The 20,019-nt window shown below is 32.8% G+C and overlaps 2 protein-coding genes across 2 annotated transcripts in view; one reads left to right on the plus strand and one right to left on the minus strand.

Annotated features, from left to right (window-relative positions):
- The window catches only part of LOC145246567 (asparagine--tRNA ligase, cytoplasmic-like), a 76,099-nt gene extending 57,904 nt beyond the window's left edge, over positions 1–18,195 (minus strand). Inside the window, exon 1 of the mRNA XM_080108170.1 lies at positions 17,940–18,195. Coding sequence (XP_079964296.1) covers positions 17,940–17,949 — 10 coding nt within the window. The 5' untranslated portion in view covers positions 17,950–18,195. The remainder of the gene's footprint in view (positions 1–17,939) is intronic.
- LOC145246565 (organic cation transporter protein-like) overlaps positions 17,142–20,019 on the plus strand; it is a 97,208-nt gene continuing 94,330 nt past the window's right edge. The window contains exon 1 of the mRNA XM_080108168.1: positions 17,142–17,604. The gene's annotated coding sequence lies outside the window, so the exon portion shown is untranslated. The remainder of the gene's footprint in view (positions 17,605–20,019) is intronic.

The following is a 20,019-nucleotide window of genomic DNA, read 5'->3' on the forward strand; positions in this document are numbered from 1 at the left end:
CACCTTATTTCCTTTTGATGGATTTATTGTTGCTATTTCTTCTGGTGAGTTAAGGGCAAAATAGATTCACTGATTAATATAATCATTATGTGATTGATTTTGTGCTACGAAACAGATACTGTCAAGAATTGTAAATGTCAACTGAATTAAAGGAATAAATTATAAGATGGTCAACATCATGAACTTTGGAATATAGTCTTTTGTAATTTACTATATTGCTCTGTAATTAGATTGAGCTTCTTATATAAGGATTTGTATATATTATAAGAAAATATATTTTCACAGAAATAAATATATACACACACACATACACACATACCGATTTTCTACTTTATTATTTATAATTAATGTTTGCCATATTATATTAAATTCTATACTAGATCTTAGGAGGTTCTTGTGATTCAGCATATGTGCTGCTTTTTTGAGGTCTTACTCTCCACAGTTTTTCTCATAGAACAACAGAATTACTTTATATTTTTACCTGGTTATGACTGACAGAATGAAAACAATCTACTCCCATGCATTAAATAAAGAGTTTGTTTGCTATTTCAAACAGGTTACAGAGTTCAACAAGATACATCTGAAATGGGTCAAAGATTACATCAGCCAACACATTGCGAGAATAATATCCAAGATAAGAAATAATCCAAATAATACAAGCCGTTTTGATTTTAAATAATCAGTTCTTTGCTAAAACAATGGTCAGATAGAAAAAAATGGCGTTTTTTTATTTTTGGTTTAGAAGTATAAATTACTTAATTGAAGGCAGAAATTATTTTAGAAATTATACTTTCAAGGTTTTAAAATCACTTTAAAATTTTTCAAAATCTTTGTGATAACCACTTTTTTATAATTATGAAGGCCATTCCAAAAGTAAACCCTCCTATTTTTTAACTCAAAAAGTTGAAGAGCTATAAAGATAGGAGTGGTACCATTAAAATGATCAACATATTTTTCTACATAATCACGACAATTCTCAATGCACTTTTGCCAGGAATTCAATGAGGCATCTCTGTTTCTGATGCACATCCATGACAGGAGTTAGAGTCTCTCACTGTCAACATCTGCAACAGAGAGATAAAACTTACAGGTCATGAATGCATAAGTTCAGTCTTCATAACAATGTGATTTGCAATCCTCTCTGATCCATTTGGGTTGAATAAAAAATAGGAGGCATTACTTTTGGAATGCCCCTTGTAAATAGTACTGACTCTGGTTTAATTTTATTTCAGTCAAACTTCTCAAAAATCAAGGGGCCCCTAGGGGGTTAATACTTGATCTATACGAGATATATAGATATTTTAATATTTCATTAAATCTCCTTTATGTCTCAAATGTTAAGTTAGTAAAGAAGTCAAGAATATTAATTTCCTTCTCCCCAATTGACGAGTTAAATATTTTATAATATAGATTTCTTATGATCTCTTAGTGTTACTGGATTCTAGGACAAGGATTCCCTTTGTTTGGTGGAGTATCCAGCTTTGTGGTATAACTTGAAATCACTTTTCCATAGCTACCAACATAATAGATGTACTGAGACTAAAGCTGCCTTCAGGACTACCAGCAACCACTGTAAAAATACTCTTAAAAAATGCAAAAGAGCTATATGCTCAGTCCGTCAAATCCAAAGTAGCTGAGCAGCGGCTTGGTTCCCACCAGTTTTGGCAAATAGCAAACAGGATCCTGAACAGATGCGTGCGTTCTATCCCAACCATCATCAATGGACCAGAGGTCATCTCATCAGCATCAGACAAGGCCAAACTATTTGCCAAGAACTTTGCAGCTAACTCTACCCTATGCGACGAAGGGCATCAACTCCCCGTATTTCTTCTTATAACAGACAACACACTATCCAACATACAAATATCTGTGCACGAGGTCGCCAAGCTAATCAAGAATCTTGATTCCAGTAAAGCAACTGTTCCAGACGGCATTCCAATTATAGTGTTGAAAAAGCTTTGACCAGAACTTGACCCCATACTTACAAAACTCTTCAAGCGTTGCCTTAAGGAGAAGTGCTTTCCAACACCCTGGAAAACCTCGTCAGTATGCCCTGTATTTAAGAACTCAGGTGATAAGTCATCTCCCTCTCAGTACAGACCAATAAGTCTCTTGTGTGTCATGAGTAAGTTACTGGAATCCATATTAAATAAAGAAGTAGTCAACCACCTCAGCAGAAATAACCTCCTTAGTGAGATGCAATAGGGTTTCCGTTCTGCTAGATCTACAGCTGATGTGCTAAGAGTTATATCCCATAGGATTAGTGAATCTCTCGGCAAAGGCTTCCTTTCTAGGGCAATTGCTCTTGACATATCAAAGGCCTTCGATAAGGTTTGGCATAAGGGCCTACTTCACAAGATTTCCAGCTACGGTATAACTGGAAATGTTTTCTCAATAATTAAATCATTTCTCTCTGATAAGCTCATAAGAGTAGTGGTTGATGGGCAGCAATCAGAGGCCCACAGTATAAATGCTGGAGTCCCCCAACTCTCTTCCTGATCTACATCAATGTTCTCCCAAAACACATACTTCATTCATTCATTGACATCTATGCTGATGACACGACCATCTACGGCAACACATCAAAGGCCGTAAATGACAAAGCTCTCTCTGATTCCCTCTCCTCTGATATTGAGCGTGTGGTTCAGTGGGTGAAGAGATGGCTGGTTACTTTTAATGCATCTAAAACCAAGCTCCTTACTTTACATCAACGTTCTGTTCCTCATCTAGCAACAACTGAAATGGATGGCTCTCGTCTTGGGGAGACTTCATGTTTTGACAAGTCCTGATCTGAAATGGAACACATATCAAGTCTGTTGGCCGGGCCGCTGGGAAAATGTTAGGATCCTTGTACCACTCCAGAAGATATCTCACTACTGATGCAATTCTCTATCCCTATAAAAGCCATGTACGTCCAAAGATGGAATACTGTTGCCACATCTGGGCTGGAGCTTCAAAAAAATAGCCTATCCTGCCTTGACAAAGTACAAAATAGACTTTATAGCTTAGTGGGGGATGCTCTTTTCTCTTCCCTGCAACCTCTCTCCCATAGAAGAGAGGTTGCAAGCCTGTTTTATCGTTATTTCCATGGCAAGTGCTCGTCCGAGCTCCAATCTTTGGTCCCCCCCCCTCGCCAATCCTTCATGATAAACACCCGTCTAGCTAAAACCACTGTCAGTAATTTCCCCCACTCTTTATCTCTGACTAAATTAAAACGTAGATTCCATGAACATAGCTTTTTTTCAGAAGTGCACGCCTGTTTCCCACCTGACTACAACTTGGACGTCTTCAAGTCCAACATAAACAAATTTCTTATTAATTGCCCCCTTAAGTAAGACACTTTATCAAGTCTCCAATACCAACTATTACTACGATATTATTCCATTGATTATTGTACACAAAATAACCCTTATCCCCGAGTGGCTTCCAGGCCTTGATAAGTGGTGATCCCCATGTAAAAAAAAATAAAACATCAGCTTTGTGGTATAACTTGAAATGACGTCAGCTTTGTGGTATAACTTGAAATGACATCACTTGGAGAAGATGCACCATTCATTGTAAAAGCCAGTGTTGACTAGTCATAATGAGGACATCTATGTAATTTTGAATATTTAGAAGGATGGAGTATTGCTGTCATATCTGGGCAGGAGCTGCTAGAAAGGACTTATCCTGCCTTGATAGAGTTCAAAATAGACTTTGTAGCCTCGTAGGAGGTGTCCTTTTCTCTTCCCTGCAACCTCTTTCTCACAGAAGAGATGTGAGTTTGTCTTTGCTTTATCGTTATTTTCATGGCAAGTGCTCGACTGAGCTTCAATCTATAGCCCACCCTCGCCAAACTTTCACAAGAAACACTCATCTAGCTGAAAACACTATCAATAATTCCCCCCACTCTTTATCTGTTCCTAAACCTAACGTAGATTCCATGAACAAAGCTTCTTTCTTAGAACTGCATGCCTGTGGAACTCGCTTCTGTTTTCCTGCTTTCCAGCTGACTACAGTATGGTTGTCTTCAAGTCCAAGGTAAACAAGTTTTTGATGAGCCAAATTTCCATTACTATCGATTACTATATTGTCCAATTAACTACTGTACACACTTTAACCCTTATCCTCAAGTGGCCTCTGGGCCTTGATAAGTGATGATGCCTATGTTTAAAAAAAACAAACAAAAAAAACAAATGCCAGGTTGTCCTGACAAACCCCTGTGCAGAGAGACCTTAGACACTTGAAGATAGTGTCTAGTAGACATTGAAGCTACCAGATACCCAAATGATCAGCCAACAGAACCTTTTTTTTTCCTTTTTAGAAACAATGTTTATTTTTCTTCATTAGCCAGATTTTTATTGTTTTTCTTTTAACAATTGTTATTTTAAACGGGTGAGGAAATTAGGCATATGTATAGAAAATATGAGAAAAAGAAGTATCATAGTGTGATGTGATTCGTCTGAAATGAAAGGGAGGCGATATATTTTTTTTTGAGAATGGATACAAATTAGAAATTTACAAAAGCAAATGCGTGAAAGGATTCTCAAATTTCTCAAATATTTGTCTTCAAAATTTACCGTCTCGATATCTCAACAAATTCTGTAATTTATCAAAACTCGTGAATCTCCATTCTGTAATGTTTTGAGAATGACAAAAGATTACTTGCTGCCCCTCATCCCATGAAAAAACAAAAATTAAAAGTTTTTATAATACACATATCCATGATGGAAAGAAAATATTGGACACCAAGAATCACGTACATTAATCAAGTAATTTTATTTTTATTAAACTAGCGGGACCTGTAGAAATTCCACAGGGGCATCTTTCACATGTAATATATTGCTGCTGGGTATTTTGTGGACATTCAGCAGGAATTGAGACCTTGCGATATTATCGTCGCCCTTTTGTTAAAACTGTAAAAGTGTTTTTCTAAGTAATCTGGTTTATGCAGTGTCAGACTATATTTGATGATGATGGTTTATGCAGTGTCAGACTATATTTGATGATGATGGTTTATGCAGTGTCAGACTATATTTGATGATGATGGTTTATCTCCAATGTAACATAAAGAAATAAAGAAAAATCTCGGTCGCCATTCTTTCTCTTTTTTAACTAAAGTTTTTATTACTGTTACTTTACTGTCTCAACACCACTTAAAAGTCTCTCACCATTGTTTATCTTGCCTGGTGTACACTTTTATTCTTCCTTCCAACATATACCGGCCACAACCGACCCATTCTTGTCTTTGACTTTACATGTCCATTTTCTTTGACCTTGACTTTCTTTTTCTCCCAAGCACATGGTGTTCTTTTTCTCTTTTTGTCACATCAACTTGCACAGTTCCTAATTTGCATATGTGCGTTTTTCAGCTACTGCTGCTGCTAATGTCTTTGCAAGTCAGCCATCCTTTGTTGCTGCTGATATGCATTATATTAGACCAATATCTTTATAGGAGCCTGAAATATTTCCATTGTATTGACGCCCAGCTCGAACGGAAACTCTCACACAATATCATTATATAATCTTTTTGACAGAAAAGATACTGCCCTTGGATTCTAGAAGACCAAGAAGGTATATTTTAGTTTCACGTACAGATTAAAAGCAACATCATTTTTTAGAAGTTTATTTCATTTTTTTACATTGCGTCTTCCGAGATCGGGAGAGTATATAGGGAAGGATAGAAAGTTATAACATACTACAAACATTAAATTAGCGTATCTATATATTAATAATTTAATGTTCGTAGTATGTTATCATATTCTATCCCTCTTTTTAATAAATGATATCCTGATTGAATAATTTATAATCTGGAAATTGTGACACATGTACATATGTTAAAGATACTACAGATTGATCAAGTCATTTTATTAAGAAAAATATTTTAAAACAAATTTGAGTCTATTAGTTTATATATATATATATATATATATATATATATATATACAAACATTAACAGCTACATATGTGCATACATGTTTCTGTAATCACACGCGTTGGGGGATTACGTCTTCAGGCCAAGAATTACCATCGAGAACTGATATTTCAAACAAAAACATTTTCTTATTTCGTATGTATGTTATATATGTATATGTACACCCGTGTGGACTGTAGTGGCATGCTGTTTCATATATAAAGGGGTTACCACACCACTGAAGTAAAAAGGCACCTTATTATTATTGAAAAAGGTTTTTGCATTTGTGCGTGTATTGCTGTGTTTTCCTGCGTTGTGAGTGAGCGAGTTTCTGTGTGTTCCTGCGCGTGTGTGTATGTGGGTGTATGCGTGGGTCTGTGTTGGTATCTATATGTGTACGTGTCTCGTATACGTTTGTGGAGATTTGGAGACATGAATGGATGGGGATGTTGTCTGCGCCTGCGGATGGTCTGAATGTGTGTATTTATCGTGTGTATGCGTGCGTGTGCGTGTGTGTGTGTATGCATATGTGTATATACATGTATATATGTATGTGTGCTTATATATAGATGTGTATGTATGTATATATATATATATATATATATATATATATATATATATTGTGATGTCAGAGCAAAGCAAACATTCAATCTCTCTACTTACTCTCTATATATATCTCGCTATCTCTCTCTTTTCTAAGACCTAATCAACCAGATAACCCCCTCTCTCTGTGAATGATGTGGCGTGGCAGACACTTGGCTGAGGGAAATGGAACAGAGGTTGGGTGTGAATATCGCCGTAACGAGCGGAAATACGTCGTCATGGCAACCAGACAGTGAACATTCGTGGCGGGAAACGCGGAGCACGAGGGATTTGAAAATAAGAAATAAACGGTTGGCGAAAAGAAGCGAGACAGCCCGGTGTACAAACATTATCTCCGAGAATCGGACCTCATCGAAGATTGAGATTTGGATCAATTGAACTGCGGATTATTAGTCAAATACAATCGTATTGTCGATTGAACTCATATATTCTTCTTTGGAACTAAGATTCGAGGAAGCGATAGACCTTCGCCATCTCAACTTTTTTCTTGGATATTGTGTTTGCGAACTTATAATCCGTGTTTACCCTAACGGACAAAACAGATAAGTTTGGCCTATCTCATGCCAATATCTTTTCCTTATCCACAAACTTTTATACATATTGTACTGTATTTGCATGTCGCATATGTCTGGCAAACATCCCCAAAAATACGTCTGTCTCACTCATTCTTTTTATCGGAGCTTTTTCTTCTTCCTTTGTATATAAAAGTCTTTCTTGAATTTTAAACTTTTATTGAGTGTTTGTTTCGTCATTTTTGCTCTGTTGTTCCATTCCCCTTAATGATATGTTTCGCTGGTTAATCCGACATCCGACGATTAACCGAAGATAATTATCAGATATTGGATATAAAATAAAATAAATTTTTGTGTCTCGATCTGATTGCCAATCAATTCGGTCATCCATTAACTGGGTCATGACATAATATATATATATGGGTTGATTTGTGGGGACGTGTATCCGGTTGGGGTCCACGGGTTTTGGGGTTCCCAATCGTACAGTCTTATTATTGTTATTATTATTGATATTGGTGGTGTCATTAGTATTATCAATATTACAAGAATTATTATTATTAGGATTATTAGTGGGATTGATATTAGTTTTGATATAATAACAGTCATGATGTATCGTACCCAAGTGTGTACATGGATGTCTGGGTTTGAGGTTCCGTATATGGATATTACTACGTATGTAGGTATAGATGTAAACATGTTATAACTGTATATGACCATTATATGTCTATGTATGTGTGTATGTATATATGCTCGGGTGTAGCAAGGTGTAGGTGTTTATACGTATATTAATATATATGTATACATGTGGAGTTTTGATAACTTTCGAGGTTTTATGTTTATTTTTATTTTGTTTGTTTGTTTTTGCTTTGTTTATTTGTTTTATTTACCTTATTTTAATTTTATTCTTGCGTAGTTATAGTTATTGCCTAGTTTCAGTGCGTGTGTGGGAGTAAAATAAAACAACAGCATATATTCGCTTCTGAATATCTGCATTAACGTCTGTGTGTGTGTGTGTATGTGTTTCTGTGTGTGTGTGTGTGTGTGTGGATGGGTGTAGATTAAAAGACACCGGTCAGTACTCAGTGATCATAATAAATGTTTTTAATTTACGGACTGCAAGACAAAAATACTAAATTCTCAAGTACCTTATGCCATAAGATGGGATAGATAAAAAGAAAGGGAAATAAAAAAGATGTTTATTATCTTCAAAGACCTCACTTGTCTCCCCCCCCCCCGCTTATAACTCCCACCAATGTTACATTCTAACTTTGTAAATGAAATAAGAAAATGTTTTTGTTTGAAATATCAATTCTCGACGGTAATTCTTGGCCTGAAGATGTAATCCCCCAACGCGTGTGATTACAGAAACATGTATGCACATATGTAGCCATTAATTTTTGTATAAATAAATTTAATATACCTGCTCTGTTCACTCATTGAGCACTCTTTGGTAGACACATGTTGTTTCATTAGATGTACTTCTAGGAAACTAAACTCTACTGACTATATATATATATATATATATATATATATATATATATATATAAACTAAAGTGATTTTGGTATACAAAACTTTATTTCCGTGACTGCTATGTACATCATACAGATTTTTCTTTAGTTTTATTTTCTTCATGAGGGGGAACTTTTGGACAAGCACCTAGTTTTATAATCATTTTAATAAAATCTATAATCATCACATATGCGGAGACAGTTTCCTTATTTATATTTTTGGAAGATTAGTATGTGCATATCAAAGATGATTATTGACGAATTAAGAATTAAATCAGAACTAGCATATTTTGTTTTCTTTTTGTATTGCCCCCCCCCCGACTATCAACAGTTCCTCCCTCTCTATCTGTGCCTAAATCTAAACACAGATTCCAGGAACACAGCTCCTTTTCTAGAACTGCCTGCTTGTGAAACATTGTTCCATTGACCTGTTTCCCAACTGACTACAACATGATAGCCTTCAAGTCTAATATAAACAAATTCTTGCTGAACCATCAACTTAGATAATCAAATTCTATCCAATTTACACCATTAACGATTACTACACTATTACCTTACATTCATTAACCCATATCCTCGAGTGGCCTTTGGGCCTTGATAAATGGTGACTCCCTTGTAAAAAGAAAAAAAAAATATATGGAACAATGTTTTTTTTCAGCGTAATGAAACCGATGGTACGACCTTGAAATATGTATATATAGTGTCATAATAAATATTGTATCTTCAGCTCTCACATCCACAATCGAGCATTTATTGGATTTTTTTTTCATCGCCTCCTGACACGCTATATATATATATATATAACTACATTTACTCACATAAAATTAATATACGAAAGTATAAATTTATGCGTAAACTTTCAGTATTTACTTCAAAAGTGCTCAATACATAGGTAGAGCTACGGAATATTCAGTGTAGCTTAATCGCCATATATATATATATATATATATATATATATATATTTGTTGCCTACATAACCCCCGAAGTTAAACAACAGTGAGGATGGCTAATACCAGATGGGTGACCATTTTGGTCATGGTAGGTGCTGTATTCAGAAGTTTTGGTCATGGTAGGTGCTGTATCAGAATTTTTGTAGGAATTTTTGACACCCCTAACGCGAAACTGCGAATAAAATATAAAAAAACTCGTAATTTCTCTTTTAAAAGTGGTTGTTTATTTTCTTTATGGATTATACTTCAAAAATAAACTATTAAAGTTGTATAAAAAGTAATAGAAATATTTTTTTATTTTTTAAAAAACAGTAATGAAATTAATTGAATTTTACGAGTTCAGTATTTTTCAATTTTTAAACTTTAAAAATCTACCAAAATTTTTCTACTGATTCTATTTTTACAATATTTTCAGGGTCTGTTAAGTTTTGAGACACTGTGTTGAACAAAGATGGCGGCGTAGTTCAGATCAGTAACCAAGATGGCGACCAAGAATCAAATGCGGTCCGTCGCGTAGTTAACCTCTTAAGTTCTGAGATATTATGTTGAACAAAGATGGCAGCTAGTTCAGATCAGTAACCAAGATGGTGGCGAAGAATTAAATGCGGTCCATGACGTAGCAAATGGCGAACTGATTGAATCTAAAATTCCACGATTTTTATAATAATTTTGCGACGTTTTGATTGGTTGTTTAGCACAGCCGTTGGTTATAAAAATGATTGGCGAATCCATTCGTCTCATACCCCCCATCACAAGTCAAAAGCATTTTACAGGGTCAATGTGAAATTTTATGCTCTTTCCAATAAACTGAATATAATATTTTAGACAAAAGTTTTTTTTTAAATTCACGCCCCCCTCCATTTTGAAATGCCTATTAAAAAGTAAATAATTTATAATTTACTCACCAAAGTTTTATATATCACAAATTGAAGATAAAAGATCAATAAATAATATATTCAAATTTAAAACATAAAAGTGTTTTTTTTTAGAAATTTACCTGTAAAGTCCGAATTTTAAAACTTAAAAAAAAAGAAAAAAAAAAAAAAAAAGAAAAGACACTTTTTTTTTTTTTCTTTTTTAAATGAAACTTTGGTCCTTGCTCCTTTAATTGAAAAAAAAAATTAGGGGTTGAATTACATTTTTCGAGTAGTTATAAGCTTGGAAAGACAGGGTGTCGAATTATTCAATATTTTTCACAAAGTTTCTGATACACCTAGTGCTGTATGTGTTGGAGACGTCTTGATCCTGTCTTGACATCAGGAACAAGTGTTTCTGGACAAGAGAGTGCAGTAGATGCAAAAGTCCCCCAGACTTTAAATTAAGTCAAGCGCAAGTCACAGCATCATCAGATAGTTGACAAACCAGTGATGTTCCTATTTACTTGCCTCCCCAGAAGGGCACAGTTAGACACAAGATCGGTTTTTAATGTGGGGAAAATGGGGGTACTCTGGATAAGAACAAAAATAAAAATTGCCCAGTCTAGAAAGATTTCTCTTTCATTGAACGAGAAAAAGATAGGTTAAGTGTAGCATCAGAACAGATAGTACACTCTGATCTTAGCCCCAAAACCAGTGATGTTTATGGTCTTCATCGACAACGATGGATGACATAAACCTTCTTCATTTGTGGTCACTCCTACACTTAAAATATTTTTTTTGATGCAACCAAACAGGAGAATGGCCTTTTTTTTTTTTTTTTTTTTTTTTTTTTAAATAATTGAATTAAATTATAATTACATTAAATGCCGTTTATGGTGAAATATCTTCAATATTATGTTATTTTCGCTTTATATTTTTTCCTTCACACAAATTTCTATCAAGCTTTAAATTTTTTTCTAGTAAATAAAAAGAAATTAAAACTGCTTTGTTTTTCTGATATTTTTGTTTTACATCAATCAAATTCTTTTATTTTCATAAATTGAATGTATTTTTAATTTCATGATCACAATCATTTTCTCTTTTGTAAACTGTAAACCATATACCTGTTCCATAAACTATATAAAACTGTTTTTTTTCATAAACCATATAAATTGTTTTTTCTCCAATTTTTTTATTATCACAAAATTTGTGAAAAAGATTCATTAGAATTTGACATAATTTTCAAAAAGGGGAAGGGGAGATAACAACTGTCTGTCATAAGTACAACTGTTTGTAGGCCTTATAGTTTAGCATAGTTGAGGTAATATCATGTAACAACAAATTGTCAAAAGAAATTATTGTATTTTTAGCAAAATGTGCAACTATTTGATTTTGTTTTTCTTTTTTGGTATCAATTCTTCAAAGCATTTCCTATTTGATGATATATTAGCAATATTGGGCTCATTAAAAGAAAATTATTAATTTATTTTTCAAAGATTTAATAGTAGTGTTTTTCGTAAAAATAATGAAAAAATATATTTTTTGCTAATCTAAAAGATAATTATTATTAACATATTCAACAAACTTCACACTTCAAAACACAAAAGATGAAAAATTAAACACATTCAAAATTCAGACATTCAACCTTAAAATCTGATATGTGCACAGTTGTGTTTTTTTTATTTTGTTTGTTTTATCTACAATCCTCACCCTCCTCACAATACAATGTATTTTGTTTGGTTTTGGTTGATTATTTTAAGCATATTTGTAACCACAAATAAAGAAGGATTGTTTTGTAAGCAAAATATATATCTATATAAAAGTGAAAGTGTCTGTGTGTGTGTCTGTGTACATTTCCCTATGCAATAACTGTCAATTTTTAGTCTACAGACTAGAAATTTGATATACAGGGTACAGAGATTTGGGAAAACGATGTGATTGGTTTTCGGCCAGAAATTTGGCGATTAAAGAGCCAAAGTTCAACGATTTGACCTTTGAGAACTCTACCAAACTCAGACAATTTTGGGTTTACGCACTTGAAATTTTAGATATAGGTTCCTTGGACATGGATCTAACTTAATAACTTGATTTGAGCCCAAAACAATAAATTTTAAGGGGTCAAAGTTTTTAAAAAATTGACCTCTGCGGTCTCTTCCAAATTACTCAGACAATTTCTGGTCTAAATATTTGAAATTTTGTATAAAGGATATTCAGAGATAGGGCAAGCTTTTTCATCAGTTTGGGTTACCAATATATAAATGTATGTATGTATGTTTGCATGTCTGCCTTAAACTTTCAATAGAGGCGACGGATTTTACCAAGATCAGTATCGTTTTAAAGTTCGATCTTTCATACGACAAATATCGAAAAATTGGCTAAAAACATTAATATCTTCCCCTTCAACTAGGCACTTTTCTACAAGGGGGGGGGGTCACTTTTTCGCCGATATTTTTAAAAGTTATCCTCTCCTTTAGATTGTCTAGACTTAATTTTTAAAAATGTCGCTTCCGGTTTGGCGGTGGTCGTAACAGCATAAACGTTAGGTTTTACCCGTTCTTTTCCTCCTTTGCGGTACGGGTTCGAGCCTGCCTTCCTACTACCACTTTTTTTTTTTTTTTGCTCAACATACACATCCAAACACCCGGGCAACACCGGGTTGAAATGCTAGTATATAGGTTATGAAAAAAAGTATACCATTACAAAGTTCATTTTTCACTTAATAATCTGTGAAAATTTCATATTCATTGGATCATTACTTGATTTTTGGTAGATTTTTAAAGAGAGACTGTTACAAAAATATTTACTCTCTCTTTCGTTTTGGCCACGCCTAGCTTTACTTCTTTGAATTGCTTCTAGTTTTCTTTTAACTTATCTTGCCTTTGTAGCATTTATTTGTTGTATTTTGCACTTTTTCTGTTTTTCTGTTGTTCAAAGTTAACAACTTGACACTTTATTCAAAGGGACTGCCTCGACACCAGTGACAAAATACCATGTAACCCTCCTTTTCCAGAACTCAGAACGGGGCTAGATTTTTGGACCCCATCTGTGTACCTAAACCAAAAATCCTATTAACAAAATGTCAACTTTTGAACAGTTTTTTGTTGAGCCCTCCAGGGAGGGATTTTTATCTTCGGCCCCCAAAATAATAATATAGTCCCTGTTGATTGTAGTGTAATGGTGGTTCTGTGCAGTTTTAGGTGATCCATTTTCCCAGACTTTGCCTTTTCTCTTTGAGAAGGAGTTAGTTTATTGCTAATCGCTTGAAGCGCCGACAGGGCTGCCCAGGCACTTTTTGCAGGTCAGTGCCCCTCCTGACTTCTCAATCCTATTTTTCAACCTTTGTGTCACAGTTCTTGCAGTGGGAGAGAACTAAATACTCTCCAGCCGAGGAATGCCGGATAAATTTCAATATTTTTATATAAATTGCAAAACAGACAGAAAAAATTAATTCAAAAGACAAATGAAAATCCACTATTTAAGAGTTTTCTTTCTTTTTTGGTTTTTATTTAGAATTCAACCTAATTGAAAAAATACAGAAAAATTTTTGGATGTATCATGAAACGAAGATGTCATATTTGAAAAAAAAAATCATATAAAAAAAACAAAAAAACTTGATAAATTTAATTAAAACAATCAAATTTTATGAGTAAGCAAAAAGGGATCGTTTCAAGTCGCCATCTTGAAAAATAAAAATAGGGCAGATAAGTCCACAATAATTCAAAGTTTCAAGATCAACCTTGTAATGCTACCGATTTCATATTAATCACCTAGTGGGGAATGCCCTTTTCTCTACAACCTCCTTCCCACAGCAGAGACGTTGCGAGCCTGTCTCTGCTTTATCATTATTTTCATGACAAGTGCTCGCCTGAGCTCCAATCTATGCCCCTCCCCCCCATTGCCCGACTTTCACGAAAAACACTCCTGCTAAAATCACTCTCAATAATTTATTTATTTTTTATTCCATTTTCACCCCAAACAAGGCACAGTGCCACTTTGAAGTAGGGGGATACTATCAGGGACATAAGTTGGAGATATTATAAAGGGAGATGAGTTAGCAGTGTCAGAAACCGATCTTAAGAATGCGTGAAAAAAATTGAATAATTCGACCTCCTATCTTTACAAGCTTATAACTACTTGAAAAATGTAATTCAAACCCTAATTTTGTTTTCAATTAAAGGTGCAAAGACCAAATTAAAAAAATATAACCGGTTTAATAGCAAATTATACAATATTTGTTTTTTTTTTAATTGGTTTTCTTTAAAAAAGATTTGAAGAAAATCAATGAAATTTTACTTCGATTATAAAAAAAAAAATCGATATAAATTCCAAAAATTCACTTACCTATAAAAATACTATTGAATGTCTAGTTCCATTCTTCATGGTTTAGAATTTATCCATATTTATATTTTAAATCCCATTTATGTTTTAAATAAAATAATTTTTTTAAATAACTATCTGAAAAAAGCGCCATGATGCAAGCATTTTTATGTTCTTATCGAAAAACCGGAAGTACTGATTTGTCCTTGTTTAAAAATATGGATGGACAGAAGGCAGTAATAACCACATGTTCGCATTAGCCGTCTAGCCTTGTGCGTGAAGAAATATGCTCCCATGGTTTAAAAATAGTCAAATTTTACTTATAAGTTTTTTTCCTTAAAAAAAAAACAGTCGAGGAATTTTTTTTTCTTCATTTTCTCAAAGAAATACATAAATTTTTGATTTATTATATTTTAATAATTCTTTATCAAGTGAATTTTTGTTTTTTAAATATCTACAAAAAGAAAACATTGAATGAAATAGAAAAAAAAATGTTGTCAGCGTCCAATACTTACTGGACAATATAAGCAGAACATAGGGTTCCAATTAAAAAAAAAAAAAAAAAAATCAACGTGGTTTTTAAAAAGAAAAGTTTTACACTTTGGACTTTACAGGTAAATTTAAAAAAAAACTTTTTTTTTGTTTTAATTTACAATATATTATTTATTGATCTTTTATCTTCAATTTGTGAGCAAATTAATTATTAAAATTTTAATAGACATTTCAAAATGGGGGGGGGAATAAAAAAAAAAACGTTTGTCTAAAATATTATATTCGGTTTATTGGAAAAAGCATAAAATTTCACATTGACCCTGAAAATATCATAAAAATTTAACCAATAGAAAAATTTTGATAGATTTTTAAAGTTTAAAAATTGAAAAATAATTAATTCGTAAAATTCAATGGATTTCATGACGTGAAAAAAATAGCAGCATGAAGGCGCGCAGGCACTTTGTAAACACTGTTGTTTGTTTTTTTAATATAAAAATAATATTTCTATTATTTTTTAAACAACTTTAATTGTTTATTTTGGAAGCATATTCCATAAAAAAAATAAACAACCCACTTTAAAAAGAGAAATTACGAGTTTTTTATATTTTATTCGCAATTTAGTGGTAGGGGTGTCAAAAATTCTCAAAATTTTGATACACCTAGAGATGAGTAGCAAGATGTCTGTTCACATTACAATTGAACTTCTGCATGTCAGTACAGTTGGGAAAGCAGAATCCTAGAAGGGAGTTCCAAAGTCTAGCAGTTCTGGGAAAGAAACTATTGGAGTAAAAGGCTTTCTTACACCTAGGGATCGCTGTTTAGGGGTGGGATTTAGCTGCTTATTTACGTCGAGGGGGTACAAGTGCTTGTAGTTCGTCAGAGCATTCATCATTAAAATACTGGTAGAACAGGCAGAGGGATGCAACATTTCGTCGATGAGACAGAGGCTGAAGCTTAGATGACAGTTCAGGACTAGGTGAATCAGAATTTTTGTAGGAATTTTTGACACCCCTAACACGAAACTGCGAATAAAATATAAAAATCTCGTAATTTCTCGGTTAAAAGCGGGTTGTTTATTTTCTTTATGGATTATACTTCCAAAATAAACTAATAAAGTTGTTTTGAAAGTAATAGAAATATTTTTTTTTTTTTTAAAAACAGTAATGAATTTTCCGAACTCAATATTTTTCAATTTTTAAACTTTAAAAATTTATCAAAATTTTTCTATTGATTCTATTTTTACGATATTTTCAAGGTCAATGTGAAATTTTATGTTCTTTCCAATAAACCGAATATAATATTTTAGACAAACGTTTTTTTTTTAAATTCACGCCCCCCCCCCCATTTTCAAGTATCTATTAAAAAGTACATAATTAATTTACTCACCGAAAAGTAAATAATTAATTTTCTCACAAATTGAAGAGAAAAGGTCAATAAATAATATATTCAAATTTAAAACAAAAATGTAGTGTTTTTTTTAGAATTTTAAAAGTAAAGTTTGAAGTTTAAAGCCTTTTTTTTAATGGAACCTTGGTCCTTGCTCCTTTAATTAAAAAAAAAATAATTAGGGCTTGAATTACATTTTTGGAGGAGTTATAAGCTTGGAAAGACAGGGGGGTCTAATAATTCACGCCTCCCATTTTGAAATGTCTATTAAAAAGTAAATAATTAATTTATGTACCAAAGTCTTATACATCACAAATTGAAGAGAAAAGGTCAATAAACAATATATTCAAATTTAAAACAACAAAAAAGTACTGTTTTTTAGAAATTTACCTGTAAAGTACGAAATTTAAAACCTTTTTTAAAAAAAAAAACAAAAAAACACGTTTTTTTTTTAATGAAACCTTGGTCCTTGCTCCTTTAATTGAAAAAAAAAAAAAAATTAGGGCTTGAATTACATTTTTCGAGGAGTTATAAGCTTGGAAAGATGGGGTGGAATTATTCACTATTTTCACGAAATTTTTGACACACCTAGTTCAGGAGTCCTGAACTTCAGGACCTATCAGGTTGGCGACTCTCTTTTGAACCGTGTCCAGGCCAGGAGGAGTGAGAGTAGATGTGCCAGCCCAAATATGATCTGTGACTAAACCTAACCGTAGATTTCATGAATAAAGCTTATTTCTTATAGCTCTGCAGTAGCTGACCGCCTGTGGAACTGTTCCGTTTCCTTGCTTTCCAACTGTCTACAATATGATCGTCTTCAAGTTAAACGTAAACAAATTCTTGATGAGCCGTCCGTCCGCTTAAGTAATCCAATTTACCAAAATTTTCACTACTAACGATTACTACAATATTGTCCCACTGACTACCGAACACTTAACCGTTATCCTCGAGTGGCCTCCGGGCCTTGATAAATGGTGACTCCTTTGTAAAAAAAAAAAATCGTTTAAAAATGATTTTCTTTAAGAATAAAACTATTTGATCAATTTACAAGATTTTTGGAATGTGATATTTCTGTTTCATGACAGGTATGTACATCAATTTTGTAGTTTTTAATCAGGTAGAATTTTAATTAAGTAGTTTTTTTTTTTTCTTTTCACAATTATAGATTTCGTTTTATAAAATCTATAAAATGATTGTTTTGATATTTCTACAGAATTTGAATAAAACGTTTTTGTTTTTTTTTTTACCTAAAGCTAACCCGTTTTAAGTGTAGTTTGCCAAAAAGTCGGTTCAAATTCTGTAGAAGCAGCATTGTTTTTTTTTTTTTTTTTTAATTTCAGCAGAAACGTGTCTTCTTTTTTCGTTGAAGCCGGTTGTTCGAACTTGACGATACTAGAAAAAAATACAAGATTATACAAACCTTTCGACATGTCTTCACTGTTGAACTTCCAATTCAACGCGGTTGATTCAATCGGAATTTATAAAATAAATACTTAACAAATTTAACGAATCGTATTATATATATATAGTTGAAAAGACTAGAAAATTTCTAAGAAAGATTTCATCAGCCGGAAGTGAAACATAAAGCCGGTGTACACCCTTTTGATGCTGCCACAAATAAAAATGTCCGCTCGAAAAAGAAACTAATCGTTTCAACACGCTTTACCAAGAAAAGTGTTTGCTGCACCTGTTCAAATAATAATAATAAAAAAATAATAATTTCCACACACACACACACACACACACACAGACACACACACACACACACGCATATATGTTTTATTTGTGTTACATAAGCATTAATATGTCTAGTAACTGGTTAACCGAAACATGCTCATGAATATGTAGCGACATATTGATGCTTATGTAAAATAAATAAATGTATACCTTGCCCTACTTTGATATGAAGCACTCTTGTATTAACCTCATTAAAACTTCATTGGCTGTTTTACCTCTGGAAAACATTAAGCTGGATATATATATATATACATATGACTACTTCATTTAATCACATAAATTAATAGACGAAAGTATAATTTTATGCATAAACTAAGTATTTACTTCAACAGTGCTCAATACATAGGTAGAGCTAGGCAGTAAGTTAGAAAAATATATATGGCAATTAAGCTACACAGAATATTCCGCGTCTCATCCACACTAGGATTCATCAGGCTTTACTATATATATATATATAAGCAGCACCATATTATAATGACGCACTGCATCAAAGTGGGTTCAATGAAAACATAAAATTTCAACAAACCCAGAATAAAGAAAATATAAAACGAAAGAGGAAACGGAAAATAATCTGGTTCTTACCTCCGTTTTCATTGAACACTAAAACTAGAGTAGGGCATTGTTTTCTTAGCCTTCTAGACAAACATTTTCCAAGAACACATAGACTACATAAACTTTTTAATAGAAACACGGTGAAAGTTAGTTACTCGACAGCTCCATCAATAAAGTCGATAATATCCAAAGAACCAAAAAAGATAGATAACGCAGGCTGCTCTTGCAGGACCAAAAATAGCTGTCCATTGGAGGGTAATTGTAAAGCTGAATCCCTTGTCTATGAGGCCACAGTAACGGAACAATCCACAAATATACCGGAAATATATATAGGTATGACAAAAGGCCAATTTAAACAAAGATATTATGCACATATGAGCTCCTTTAGAGCTAAAACAAGGATGAATACAGCATTAGCTACCCGCGTGTGGGAGCTTAAAGAAAAAAATACACCCTTTTCCATAAAATGGAGAAAAATAGAGCATAGACCAGCCTACGTCCCGGAATTAAGTCAATGCTCACTCTGTAACGCAGAGAAATACTACATCCTCCGGTCCATTCATGACCCAAAAATAAAATGTTTAAATGTGAGGAGTGAAGCTTTGAAAAGTTGCATACATAGAAGGAAGGGTCTCCTAATAAATTGGATCAATGAAAAGAACAACACTTAGATGTTGTTTTTATATATATATATATATAAGGAAAAAAAATTGTAAATACATAAATAATTAGTCGGTAAACTTGGATTTTAATCGCAATTATATTGTAGATTTTTAATTAATGTCATATATATATATATATATATATTATATTTTATAAATGTAATTTATAATCTATTTCGAATTTAAAACTATAGAAAAATATAATAATGTTAATAAACTAGGGAAATCACTTAGGATAGATAAATACTCACTTCCCCAAACCTTGAAAGATTTGGGTTTTTAAAAAATAATTTTTAAACGTATTTCGAAATTTTTAAACGTGATTCGATATAATTAAAAATATATTTTTTAAAACTTTAAACGTATTTTTGGAAATTTTTAAATGTTCGATATAATTAAACGAATTTTTAAGTTTTTAACCGATACCAATACAGATTTTAAAGTTTTTATACATAAGGAAAGAGATTTTAAAATTAAATGGGGTTCAAATTAAAATCGATTCATATAAAAAAAACATTTTTTCGAAATTAGATCTTAAATTTAAATAAT

Source organism: Euprymna scolopes, chromosome 24, assembly GCF_053919585.1.
Source record: "Euprymna scolopes isolate OS-2025 chromosome 24, ASM5391958v1, whole genome shotgun sequence".
NCBI lineage: Eukaryota > Metazoa > Mollusca > Cephalopoda > Sepiida > Sepiolidae > Euprymna > Euprymna scolopes.